A 14166-nucleotide genomic window follows, 5' to 3' on the forward strand; every position below is an offset into this window, starting at 1 on the left:
TCTTAAAACTCAAAATTCTTATCTCAAAATTCTCACTTACAAAACCATACCTAAGTTTTCTTTTGCAATGTTTTTAATGAAGTAATCCCAAAACATTTTAAAGTATACAGGAATATTGTATTCTTTTTTTCTTCGCAAGCAATTTTTTTCCTATAGGATTTTTTCTTAGTAAGATTTTGACAAGATATGTTTTTCATATATGGTTATCCAAGGGGTTGGTTATCCAAAATGGAGTATTATAATCGTATACTTGAACTTGATAGATGACCATTTAGACTCCACCTCTTATAATTATAACCCATTCATGTATCAACTCTTAGAATTTCTAAATTCATGTATGTATCTTATTAGTTAACGTATCATTCTTTCATATTCCTTATCCTTCTATACCTATAAAAGGATGTCTTGAAGAGCCTTTATACAATATACAAAATTCGAAATGAACGATGTTGAACTCCTGAAGAACCAAGTGTATTGCATCTTTCAATCTTCATCCAACTGCTCTCTAATTTCACAAGAAGAAGTAAATTCTAATTTTCTTTGACTTCTCTTACGGGGCATGCACTCTGCAATTAACATCAATAGGAGTACAGAAAAATGCCTCAAGGAAATAGAGAAGAAAGAAATATCTCCATTAATGAGATCTAAATACAACGAAAAAGTTTTGATTGGTACAAGAGAAAACTCGATGCCCTAATTCTGCAAATAAATCCACACCAGCTATCCTGCTCAAATTGAAACCAACTACCTATATGAGCGTTGAAGGTCCACACAAGACGTTTATAGGAAGGAGCAGTCAGTCACCTCCCCCGTAATCATGAGAACATGACACCAATCTTCTTAGCAAAGTCATCTCCGTCTCCATCTTCATCGTCTAGATACTCCTCGGGGTCTGCGTTCTCACCTTCCTCAATATTATACTCTCCATCATCAACTTGCTCATAGTCATAGTCTCCATCCCTCTGATCATCATCACCTTCATGTTCCTGACCCTCCACAGTTTCATCAAAAATCATCCCATCTTCAGCCTCAAACACATCCACATTTGGTGGTGCTTGAGAGGACCCATAAGCTTGATCAGTTTTTTTGGCTGGCGTTCTAATGGCAACTGTAGTGTTCTTGGACTCTTCCTTGTTGCCAAGCAAATGGCCGACATCATCTTCATTTGCACTTTGTGTATCTATGGTACTCGCAGAGCCTGCTATTAAAGCTTGCTTCATTTCTCTCTGATTATAGCCCCCTCTGTTGATTGATAATTTCCCCGTTCCAGAAGATGCTACTTCAGCATCCCTTTTTCTCTTGAGAATCTCATTAAGAGGCTTTGGCCCTTCAAATGAAAGATGACCTTCAGACTGTTGATGATAGTCCATGTTCTTTCGCTTTCCAAGGGATTGTTGTTCCTTACTCTCTGCACCCTTCACAACTTTAAGCTCCGCAAGACTTTTAGGACGAACAAAATCAGCATTGTCATCGGTTATTTCTCTCCTTATATGCGGACTCCTGAGATTTCTCCCCTCGTTTAAATCCTCTTGCACCCTTCCTTTTATTCTGTCTCGGAGTCTTCCATGAAAGATCTGTGGCCTTCCAGGTGACAACCTACCCCAACTCCTTCCCTTGTCCAATTCCTTTTCTCCATGCAAATCACCACCATTCACAGGAAAAGATCTGCCTGGAAGCGTTATTCTACCCCGCAAGCGATTACCGAGGGAACTCTCATTTGAGGGTACATGAAGTGCATCCCTTCGTGAAGAAGACCCGTAATTCTGTCCCTCAACATTGTTATCATGAGCATGATCCCGACTGACAACAGATCTTAATCCATTAACCCTCCTCTGTTTGGCTAAATGATACCGTAGATCTGACTCATAAATCTGGTCAGGACTACCAGATTCACGGTGACCCCTCCGCCTTTCCATATGAGCTGGTTTCACAACCATTCTCTCAGATGATGCCCTGTGCTGCTCCCAGGCATGCTGCCCTGTCTTATGATTATACGAGCCATGAACTCGTGGAACAAGGAACCTTGGTCGATCAACATCGCCCATTGAATTATAGTCAGTAGGATTACCCAAATCATATTCATTCCCAGAGTTTACATTCATTCCTTCATGATCCCTCGGTTCCTCAAAATGATCTTCACCATGGTAGTAATCAGAATCACCAAGCTCATCATCTACAAGAACATCAAAGCCAGGCGAGGACTCTCTTAGAAAGTCATCAGCATCTTTACCATTCTGTAAATTATGATCTTCAGTTACATGAGTCTGCTCTAAACGGTTGGACCGGCTGGCAGTGTTCCCACTAATTAGAGGAAAAGCATTTGTTGCCCTGTATCTAAAAGCATCATCTTCCAATCTCATAGCTGGTGGTGGTATATTTCTCTCAATACCAACTATGCTTCTAGATAAATCTGTTTCAGCCTTTGGAGCAGGTTTAGCATGGGAAGGTATCTGTGCTGGTTTCAAAACATTTAACTGTGGAATTTTCTGCTCCTGATTATACTTTTCAAGGCCTCCAAAAGTCTTCTTAGAAGTTAAAGGCTCAGTTACATTGGTAGCTAGTGCCTGTGGGACTTTATTGCTGGTGGTGGGACTCGGTCCATGGGAGAAGGCACATCTATCACCTTTTAAGCAGAGCCCTTTTTGGTAGAAAATGCAAGGGACTGCTTGTTTACTGGAACCATAAAGGGCATTTGTTGCAGGCATGGCTGCAGTCTGTGTGGCAGGCAGAGATGTTCCAACAGAAGTTGCTGCTTGTGTTCCTAATGAAGCATCCAGAGGCTGAAGATTAAAACGATCAGCAGTTAGAAATACTGCCATTAAAATTAATTTCAAAGCATTTGAAGTTGTGAAGTAAGAGCAGACACTTACAGGATGCCGGAAAGAACATTTTGGATTCAAGCAATTACCATTCAACCAGTACCAACAATCCCTGGGGTTAAGCCTTGCAAATTCACTATGACGATACTCGCATTCACTTCCCTATTTATTCAAAGAGAAATACAGAGAAAGAAACATTGATCAGTATGCTATCCAACGCTACCGGTGGCACATTATTATTGGCCAAAAATTTTACCAACAGGTTTTGATCCCTCTAAAGTGAATCACATGGTTTTAATTGATGGATCATTCACATACATACAGTACTTCTTTTGATAATAAACAGAAATACCAACTCTGAAAATCTCTCAAAATAGTGAATTAATTGTAACCTGAAGTAGAGCATAGGTGGTCAAACATGATAACCTGGGGCACAAAGATCACTATTGACAAAACTTTTGGAAAAAAGGGGAAAAGATGGCTAAAAACACGGTCCATCTCTTCAATAGCATATTTAGGAATTATAATTAAAATATCTTTTCACCCAACCAACTTACCAATATCCTATTGATCAATCTTCCCCCAACCAACAAATTTGGAATCCCACCTTGCTTCAGCCACCTCTCAGTTAGATCAGCCTTTTAAACAGAAACACAACCAAAACAAAACCTAGACTCACCTCTCACCCAAACATAATGGAAACTTTGCTGGAACTAACGCATTCATGAATGCCTTCAACTCCTCTGGAAAATCATCTAGAATGCCCTACCCACCAAACCAAACTTCCCCAGTTCATCAGCCAAAAACCCATATAGACAATCATTGTCCTCTTTGCAACCATGAACTAGAATCCACTGACCATCTTTTTCAGTAATGCCCCTTCGCTAGAATCATTTGGCATGAAAAAACCTAGCCTCTTGACATCTCCCTCTTCCTCAATCTCAAAAGTACAAGAAAAAATGGATCCGCACAATACTACACCCTCATTCTTGACTCTACCTCCCTCCCGATTAAGCCCACATTTCTATAGCAACCCAAGGAAAGACTAAGCTGCATGAGTCTATACTCCAAAGGAACTAGCCAATTGAATCACTTCAAATAGTTATAAAAGACAGGAGCCTCTTCCACCCAAGAGACGTGAAATCCTATTCAACATCTATGATACTCAATTTGGGATATGACAATATTCCCATTTAAATTTCTAAGGTCCTCATCAAGCCATTTCATTGTAGTTTGCACAAATCAAGTGCAACACTTGGCCAGAAATTGAATCTGGATACCATTTGCAATGACCTAACCAAAGCCTCTTGGTCCTATAATCCTAAAGGATTACAATGTTACAATGTTAACCTCTTGAAAACGTTATAGGATACGAAATTTTCTCCCAAACAATGTGGGACATCATTCACCATCTCCATACTTGTTCTTGGGTATTAAAATGTGCGATGTCATTACCAATCCAGGAAATCTAACTCCCACAACATAATGATCCAAACATGGACCGCCCTCACCAACCATATGAACTTGAAAATCAACGACGATTTTAGAATCAGAGCCAACTTCTCCACTATGACTTACATTCCTCAACATAATTTTTGATTCCTTGTAACAAAAAGTCCAGGTCAGCTTCTTTGATGTCATGACCCTGTGAGGGGTCTCAGATGGCACCATCTTGGATACCTGAAAGAAACACTATCAGATCACAGCTCAATCAAATGATGAGGCCCAAACTGCTCGGCTAGTTGCCACTTAAGCTTGGAAACTTGGTCTAGTGAATGTGACCCTTGAAGGATCTTCTTGTTATATCTCTTAAAAGTGAATCTCAATTAGTCTGCAATTCTATGAAAAATCCAAGCAGACAAAATGATTGGCAGATTTGACCCTTTACCCAGCAATTCCAAACCATACCTCAAAAACATCCCAACTAGAACTCTGCAAAACTAACCTGTAGTGCAAACTCCACCACACAATCTAGAGAAAAAATTACGAGCCAGAATCAGGAAAAATTATAATCACAACTGCCATCATAACTTGATCTGTTTTTACTGAAATAAGAAACCATATGGTCACTTACACAAGCAAAGTTTATAGCACATAAAAGGACGCTACAAACTGTTTCCCCTTTTCTGGATATCAAGCAAAAGCTGATATATTTTATTAGGATTCCAAATCCAATGCAATAATTAATTACAAAAGCTGATGCAGATAAAATATGACCCTCAGAATAAGCTCAATAATATACCAAACTCCAGAACCATGGAGAACGCTCAATATTCCCTTTTATTCCATCCCTACACCATTCTTCGCATTACCGTTTGAGAAATAATAATCCCGATAGATATAAGAGCCATATATATCATATTTTACCATAATTATGGAAACATAAAATCTAGGGTTTCCCCAAGAAATGAGATCTACTCAGAAAATGCATGAAAACCCTAACAAGATCCAACATCTGAATTAGATAGGAGATCCATAACTTAGTTCTTCACATTAAAATAAATCAATCAGTCAGAATCTATAAATACTAAGGAACTAGTCGTTCATCTGAAACCCAGGGACGAGCAGAGCCCACGATCCCAACAAAGCCAAAGATGATAAAATAGTAACCAAAAAGAGGAAAAACGTAAAAACCCTAGAATCAGATAAAGCTGAAAAGGAAAAGAAAATCAGACCTTTTTGCACGTCAAAGGTGAAGCTAGAAAGTAAACGCAATCGGTGTTTCTCTTCAAGGCCTCTTCTTGGGAAGATGTCGTTGGCGCTGAGGGAGCTTGTTTCTGTTTCTGTTGCTGCTGTCGCTGTGCTTCTTGCTGTTGCTGCTGCTCCTGTTGTGCGGCCCCAACCATGGCGGAGTTCTTCAAGAAAGAAAAAACACAGATCGCAGGCGGTCTCAGATCCAAATCTTCCAAGAGACGGAAAGGGGACAACGATCCAATCTGATAGGAAAATGGAAAAGCCGCCACAAAGATTGATGAGTTTTGGGGTGAGGCCGTGAGAGAGAGGGGGAGAGAGAATGTATGTGTGATGAGGCTTTAAGCTAAGCCGAGTTTGCTGCTGCTTTTTTCTCTTTATTTATTTATTTAGTTATTTATTTTAACGTTGGGAGGCGATGATGTTTTTGGGCGTGTGTTCGAGGTCCTCGAGGGACGGATCCGACTCACGCGTTCACTAGGTCATATGCGGGGCTTCACGGAAGTAATTGCTCTCCGAGTAACCGTTTTACTTCTTTTGCAAATGTGATTTGGAATTTTTACGACAAAGAATTATGATGCTGACAGAATTTGCAAAAAATGTTTGTGGTTTATCAAATTCAGTATGCCATGGGTGGCAATAGGTCTACTCATAAACTTAACACGAATATAATATAAAATTAATAGATTTGAATTGGATATAAATAGATTCAGCTAAAAACAGATTGATTCGTTAAGATACGATTAATAAACTGGTCAATATTGGATCCACCCATAATAATTCATTTAAATTTGTTTCAAAAATATAATTTTATTATTGTTGAGTTATAATATTAATATTTTTTAATATGCTTATATTTTTATTATTAGAATTGTAATTCTAAACCTATGCTCATATTTTATATTATTGGATTTGTAATATTGATTTTTATTATAAGTTAAAATATGAAAATTATTGATATCTTATTTTTATGGAAAAACAATATTGATATCTTTTGTTAATATGTGGTCTTATTATTTTTTAAGATATTGTAACTACTAATAAATATCAATTTTGACTTTTATGTTAAATTATCTCAATCAGGTCAAATAGATTTTATTGGTTAGTTAACCTATTCGTGTTGAAATAAGTTGTCTTATTGATCAATTTCTAATTAATTATTAAATTGGTCAAAACTGATAGCACGATACGATTAGTTATTTAAATGAATCATGTTAGGGTTTTAAAGTTTGACCTATTTAACTTAACGGTCGAAATCGAGTTATCCATATAGTCGAATGTCTCTAACTTGACATGATACAAGCACGACTTGTGAACATGAATTGCCACCCCAAAATTGCCATGCACTCTTCTTACCATTTACATCAGATTTCTTATAATTTTTCTCCATTTATTTTTATAATTCGGAAAAAAATGTTACAATACGTAGATCTTACTTTATTTAATATAATGAAGTGCAATGTGCATACACTTTATACATATCTTCAAAGCATTTATAGCACACAATTATGTAAATATCTAAACTTTTCGATTATTATTTCACCTTTTACCTTAGTAGTTAAGTTCCACTCCAAATGCTTGCACTTGTGGAATCGATTTCAAGAATTCAAAAATCCGGTGTCACGTACACTCTTACAAGTTCTCTTGAATTCACAAACAAATGAACAAGAACCCTAGAAAAAGCATACATGCAGAATGCACAAGAACAGATGCAAGAACCTAGAACAAGTAAACAAGAACAATGAACCCATAAGATAAACCAAGAACCTACTTCAATTACTGAAAGAGATTTTCGAGCAATCTCCAAACTCCTTACAATCCAGACTTTAGCCAAAATGATCGATACCTTCTGGTTTACAAAGGGTTCGCTTTTATACTACAATTCAACATAAACTAACTAACAAACTTACTATTATAGTAAAGACTTAAAACGTCGTCGTGCAAATTATTCCACTTAAAACTCGAGACCTCATGAAACGAACCATTTCAATAACTACATAAAACACACTGTAAGGCAAGACCTAATTCCACTGCTAATTTCATTGCGCACCGCTTCATTAACCTTGCAACGCATTATTTTGAAATGACTTGTAATATCGTTACTGCTCGATTCCCTCATATGTTGCTGCACTTGTATCCTTCAACCAGATCCACACATAGCATTCCCCTCCCCTTAAAAGATTTGCCCACAAGGCCTTCAACCAAGTCCACACACTCACAACACAGCTCCCACCAAATGTGGATATAATTACCTCAACTGTCACAAACTTTCCCAAGAGAAGTCTTCAGTTGTAGCCCCCACCCAACTCACAAGCACCTCAGTCATAGCATGGTTCCCTCTTTTCTACATTCTTCTGTCAAGTATCTTTTGTGGCTCATGTTGCAATTGGCCACTAGCATCAGTTGGTGGTAAGGTAGGTAAAGGAACTATATGTTGCCCCACTTTCTTTTTCAAGCAAGAAACATGGAATATTGGATGAATCTTGGAGGAAAAAGGCAAGTCAAGTTTGTAAGCTACTGTCCCTAATTTATGCAAAACTTGAAATGGCCTATAAACCCTTGGAGCTAGTTTTATGTTATGTCGCATTGTCATTATCTTTTGCCTATAAGGCTGGAGTCTTAAGAAGACCCAATCACTAACCTAAAAAGACCTTTTGTGATGCCCCCAGATTCCGCTTGGGATAGAACGAACATCTAAAGGGTCGGGACATGCAACACAAGGTTACCTACCCTCGTTCATGACATATAAGATGTAATATTCCTAACATACATATAGCATTATGCAATATTCGCAGCGGATAACTTTTTTTTAGCAATACTATGCACCTAACTTATAATATCCTAAATAGTTAAATCGTAATCTAAACATACTTAACAAAATAAACATTCACGATTTCAATACGAGTCTCAGAAGACCTTAATTTCAAAAACATGGGAGACCAAACTTCATATTTACATTACCAAAATACACTATTGAGGAAGTTCATTGAATCACTCGTGTAACTCGACTAACGAGGCTAGAATACTGTCTAAAAACTAACTATGGAAGCTGTAAGCTCCGCGTCGTGTCTGCAACGTCTAATCAACCTCCTCCAGTCTATCAATGTCCGCTCCCTACTTTGATCTTGACACATAACTTACCATTCGGGGGGAATGGTAGTTAGAACTACCACAGTGAGATTTGATTACAAATCTTAGTAAGTTAATAGGAAACTCCCATATAGGTTAATGATGCATGCATGACAGTAAAAACATGAATGCATAATTAAAGTCGTAAGTAAGCACAGCATCACTTGACATATAGTTTGGCATAACTGACATAACCTGAACTAAAATGTGAACTGAACTTAACTTCACATGACATGAATTTGAACTTAAAACATAACACAAACTAGCAACATAACATGAACGTGAACTTGAAACATAACATGGACTTGAAACATAGCATAAACGTGAACATACATAACATAAACATAAACTTGAACTTAACATAAACCTGAGCATAAAATGACATAAACGTGAACTTGAGACATAATGTGAACGTGAACATAACATAGTATGAACGTGAACTTGAACATAACATGTACATGAACATAATAGGACATGAACATGAACTTGAAACATAACGTGAACATGAACATAACATAATATAAACGTGAGCTTGAACAGAACATGATATGAACACGAACTTGAAACTTAACGTGAACGTGAACATAACATAACATAACAGCAAATTATACTCCTTCACGGTAGCACTCAGCAGCGCATAGCCTTGAATGCAGTATCAGGTAGCACATATCATCCTTCTGTAGTACGACAGATTATACTCCTTCACCACAGTACTTGGAAGTGCACAACCTTGACTGCAGTACCAGGCAGCGTGTATCATCCTTCTGTAGTACAACAGATTATACTCCTTCACCATAGTATTTGGTAGCGCATAGCCTTGATCATAGTACCAGGCAGAGCATATTATCATTGATCATAACACAACTTAACATAATGGTAGATTATAGTCCTTCACCTTAATACTTGGTAGTGCATAGGCTTAACAATAGTACTAGGCAGCGTGTATTATCATTGACCGTAACATAATTTAACTGATTTAACCATCTGTTGTATGGTAGATTATACTCTTTCACCTTAGTACTCGGCAATGCATAGCCTTGATCGCAATAACAAGCAGCACGTATCATCCTTGACCGTAGTACAAATTAACTGATAACTGAAACTTAATTGTTTTCAAAATACACAACTGTATTCGAGATGAAACGTGACTGGAATATGAAAGAATAGATGTCCTAACGTCACATAACATGACTTAAACGTAACTTGAGAGACATGACTTACTTGAGATAGAAATATTTTGTAGTATGAAATAACATGGCATAACATGTAACAATGAATATTATGTGGCATGGCATACATGTAATAGATGGCATAACATAATATGACATACTTGTAACATATAGCAATACGTGACAAAATAGATTATTAACAGATAAGCATTCGTGACAGAATAAATCATATGTAACAGATAAACATGTAATGACGTGACATGACATGTCATATATGATAATATACATACATAAATTGTAGTTCCCTTACCCACTATACATATACAGTATACTGATAGGTTGTTAGAAGCTAACTTACCTCGATCGTCGCGTTCTATAAGAACAAAGTGCAAAACACGAGGATTGAAAATAGTGATTTTAAAAAAATTTAAAAATTTAATCACTAATAATTAGAAGCATGAAAACAAGCTAACTTTGAATAAAATTACCATTTTACCCTTTACATGTGGAAAATGACCATTTTATCCCTAACTTAAGGATTTCACATTCTAACTCCAAAAATTTCTAAAATTTACATTGCTCAATTAATTTTTTTTTTCCTAAACTCAAATATTAACTCAGAAAAATTTAAAACAAATCACAATTATGAAAAATACACTATGGTCAAAACATCCATAAGTCATTTCTTTTAATTTTTGTTACAATTCCTTCCAACTTCAAAACTCATGCTTAAACCAAATTTTGCAACAAAGATATTCCTATAATAAGTTTAAAACCATACTTAAAGCATCCATTTAGAAAAAGCTAATAATCAACACCAAACTTTTTGTAAAAATATCCAAACTTTTTAACAAATAGCAAACCCTTGAATCATAAACTTTGACCCTAAATCAAAACATCTCCCAGAATTCAAAAAAATCAAATCTTACTTCTAACATATTCAAAATATCATCCTAAGATCAACCGTGATTTAAATCATAAAAAAAAAAGTCACCAAAATTACAAAATAACATTTGGAGTTTTTGGTTTTACACTTAGTCCAAAAACAAAAACTTTCTTCTTAACTAGTTTTGATCAATCTCTTGATCCATGGCTTAAAAAGATGAATCTTCAAACTAAAACATTACATGATTTAAAAATTTGTTCTAAATAAGATTCAACTATTAGACTTAAAATCTCATGGCTAGAACTCAATAAAACATGGATATAACCCAAAAACATCAATTCTTAGGCTTAACCGAATCCTCTAGCATAGAAAATCATATCTTTAAAAATAATACTAAATATTTTCAAAAAAACATCTTAACATAAAAATAAGAGACTTAGGATCATCCTATAAAAATATCAAAGACTTTAGAGTAAGATCAAACCACGAAATATTCAAATTTTCTCCAAACAAAAATTGTTTTTCAACTTCCTGTTTTCAAGTTTCTAGATCTAAGAAAATCTATCATTAAAAACTTTATTCATGAAACAAAACCTTAATAGAAACTCATAAACATATGCTAAAAACACTCCATAAAATTTTTGGACCAGGATATATTCATTAGCTTGGTCAAAAACTCCAAAACATAACCTACTCTCTAGTTTTATGCCCATAATGCCCTTTCTATGGTTAAAAATACTTTTGACCAATCACACGACCATGGAATGAGACGAATAATATATCTAAAGAAACTAAACTCAAATATGAACAACTTTTATGAATGAGTAATCGTGTGAAAATATATAAAAAGGGTTGAAAAGCTCCACACAAAAAGACCCAGAAATTTGCTCTAGAGAACTCTTTTGGGTTTCTCTCTAAGAACGGGGTGAAGAAGTGATGAAAGGGAAAGAAATGTATCTTGCATGACTTTAGACTTTTGGAGGGGAAAGATATGGGCTTGAATGAACCTTTATTGGAGGTGGCTATGTGACATAAAGTGGAGAATGATGAGGGGCAACGGACTGCCTGCAGAAGCTGTGAGGTATATAGGTTGATGAGGTGGATTTCTCCTTCACATCAAGGTACTATTAGGTGCAGCCAAGGGTAGTGGATGGTCTGCCATGTAGGGGAGGAAACTTCTTCAAGAAGCTTTGCTAAGGAGGTGGCCAAATTTGTGGACCTTGGTGGGCCTCAACCAAGTAGAACTTCAATTTGGGGTTTAAAGGGGGTTTTGGTTAGGGTTTGATATGCTATCAAGCCCAAATCTAATTTTTCTTAGCCCAATTGAATTTTCAAGATTTAAAAAGTTGGATAATGATGTCATAAAAATGATTTGATGAATTAATAGCATGTGGAAGTGAGTTAATCAAGTGATTAAATACAATGCTAGAAATCAGATAAAAAAGGATTTGAAAGCCAACTTTAGGGTTTGGGAAAACCATTTAGGGTTTAGTTTCAACCAAGCTTTTGGGGTTTCAATTGGATTCCAACCATTTAGGGTTTCACTAGGGTTGAAATTCTCTTTGATCTGGCTTAATTTGGTTGATCAGATGAAAAAAAGTTTTGCTTAGGTGACATGATCTCACACCTTGATTTCCTTTACAAATCCATTTGATGGTTTCGCTTTGTACCAAGTGTCTAATACTATTCACTATGTGTGGCTAAGATCTTGTCTAGTATCCCAATAAAACTTCTCTAATCTAATTTGGACATTTCACACTATAATTTTGAAAACATTATACTTAGTACGCTTATCAAAGTTACTATTCACTTAAAAAAATACGTAATAAACTTAGTACTGAAAAATCTTAAATATTCATATTAACCTATAGTGAAAACCGTTTACCAAAACTCAACCCCGAGGTGCCCTTGAAAATAATTTCATAGTTTCAAACATGCCTTCTGTCCGAAATTATGAAAATGAGTTATTGCACCATAAAATCCTAAATAATCCACTAAGTCTAGTGGCACAAATTATAACATATTCTGACACTTCTAACTACCTAAATAATTAAAATTGTGTTACTGGCACCATAGTAAGCGATAACACTGACTATGTTGACAGACTAAAATCTCACCCAATACTTCATATTCTAATTCTCAGCTGAAATATCCAAAATCATCTGAAAAATATTGTTAAGATAAGGGGTGAATTATCAACAACTCAATAAATAGAGGACATATACTATTATGTAAATATGAGCATTTACAGAGATTAAAATGCAGAATAAAACATTTTCTTTTTCATTTTCAGAGTGCAAAAGTATAAACATGTTATCAAAAATTAGAGCGAAGTTTCAGAAATATTCATATTTAAAAGCACTTTGGCATAATGTATTTGATTCATCTTCATCGTCAAATCAAAGCATCATATCAAATCAAAGGCCATGTTTAACCCCAGTGGTAGGGTTGTGCATCTGCAGATACCCAAGCAGGTGCATATAAAATCTGAAATAGATTACCACTATTCTTTCCCGTGGTAAGGCCATATCACATCACATTGAAACAGATACCATGTACATCCCCCGTAGTAGGGTTCTCTAATTGAACAAAGTAGAGACAGAATCAGATTTAGAACTAGATAGTTATGCCAAAGATTTTTAGATATCATATCTTATTAAAACAGATTTTTCAAAGTCTTTTGGCATAGCATAACTAACCACCATCATACCAGAACATCATATCACATCACAAAATGTGAATCATTTCCTTATTTATTCTTGGAGCTCTGAGTGTACACACAAGAAAGACCCTCAGAAAAATTATTTTGTTTCCAAAGTGAGTGCACTAGAAATAGAACAGTTGGTATCAACCCAAACAGAAGCCACTATTAACATCCATGGTAGGTCAAATAGATCACTATCCATAAACCATATCCAAATTTAGAATGTCATGTCAAAATTTTTCAGAAATCACATCATAATACAGAACATCTTCAGAACATAACATAATCAGATCACAAAAACATAATTTATGCACAAAATTTTATATTTGCTCTCTTTTGCATAGTTCAGAAATCGAATGCCAAAAAAAAAAAAGATCATGTCTATACCAGTCATGATAAAAATGCTTTCTCTTTCATTAGAGTTCATGAATGATGTCGAACAAATAACTGAGGTTGTTTTCGTAATTCTTTTCATAACATATAATGCACTTTTTCATAAATCAACCCCAGTTCATTTTATTTTTATGCAAACTCTAGTATAGGAACCTCGCTTATATGGACTTTTTAGCTTTTTAGAATTTCTCCACATAGTGTTGAAAGAATATTAATTATCACCTATAAAAATTCATGTAATTTGAATAGATCTCCAATTGAGCAAATACCTCATATTTGTAGTTGAAATACTTATTGTAATTCCTCAAAAACCTAAAACTCCTCTTAATCTCAAAATACCATCACTTTCTAAATTCCTCAGTCTCCCCTTAATCG

The 14166-nt window shown here is 35.5% G+C and overlaps 1 protein-coding gene across 2 annotated transcripts; it reads right to left on the reverse strand.

Moving 5' to 3' along the window:
- Positions 1-611: 611 nt before the first annotated feature.
- LOC122313287 (zinc finger CCCH domain-containing protein 17) lies at positions 612-5893 on the reverse strand. 2 transcript variants are annotated; one of them, XM_043128147.1, is made up of 4 exons: positions 5495-5893; positions 4398-4499; positions 2871-2981; positions 612-2780 (listed from the first exon to the last, which is right to left on the reverse strand). In XM_043128147.1, exons 1-4 carry the CDS (start codon positions 5663-5665, stop codon positions 816-818), a joined length of 2349 nt encoding a protein of 782 aa, XP_042984081.1. In that variant the 5' UTR covers positions 5666-5893; the 3' UTR covers positions 612-815. The 2 variants fall into 2 exon arrangements, with proteins under 2 accessions (XP_042984081.1, XP_042984082.1); XM_043128148.1 differs by lacking the exon at positions 4398-4499 and having other exon boundaries at positions 5495-5892.
- Positions 5894-14166: the final 8273 nt, after the last annotated feature.

Source organism: Carya illinoinensis, chromosome 6 (assembly GCF_018687715.1).
Source record: "Carya illinoinensis cultivar Pawnee chromosome 6, C.illinoinensisPawnee_v1, whole genome shotgun sequence".
Taxonomy (NCBI): domain Eukaryota; kingdom Viridiplantae; phylum Streptophyta; class Magnoliopsida; order Fagales; family Juglandaceae; genus Carya; species Carya illinoinensis.

What these genes read in the sequence shown, in the direction of transcription:
- LOC122313287 (XM_043128147.1), bottom strand. Translation starts at nt 5,665, where the DNA reads ATGGTTGGGGCCGCACAACAGGAGCAGCAGCAACAGCAAGAAGCACAG. An exon ending in CACCTTTGACGTGCAAAAAG is followed by an intron (nt 4,500 to 5,494) that starts GTCTGATTTTCT and finishes TGTTTCTTTCAG; the next exon opens with GTATCCAAGATGGTGCCATC. An exon ending in CAAAAATTATGTTGAGGAAT is followed by an intron (nt 2,982 to 4,397) that starts GTAAGTCATAGT and finishes TTGAATAAATAG; the next exon opens with GGAAGTGAATGCGAGTATCG.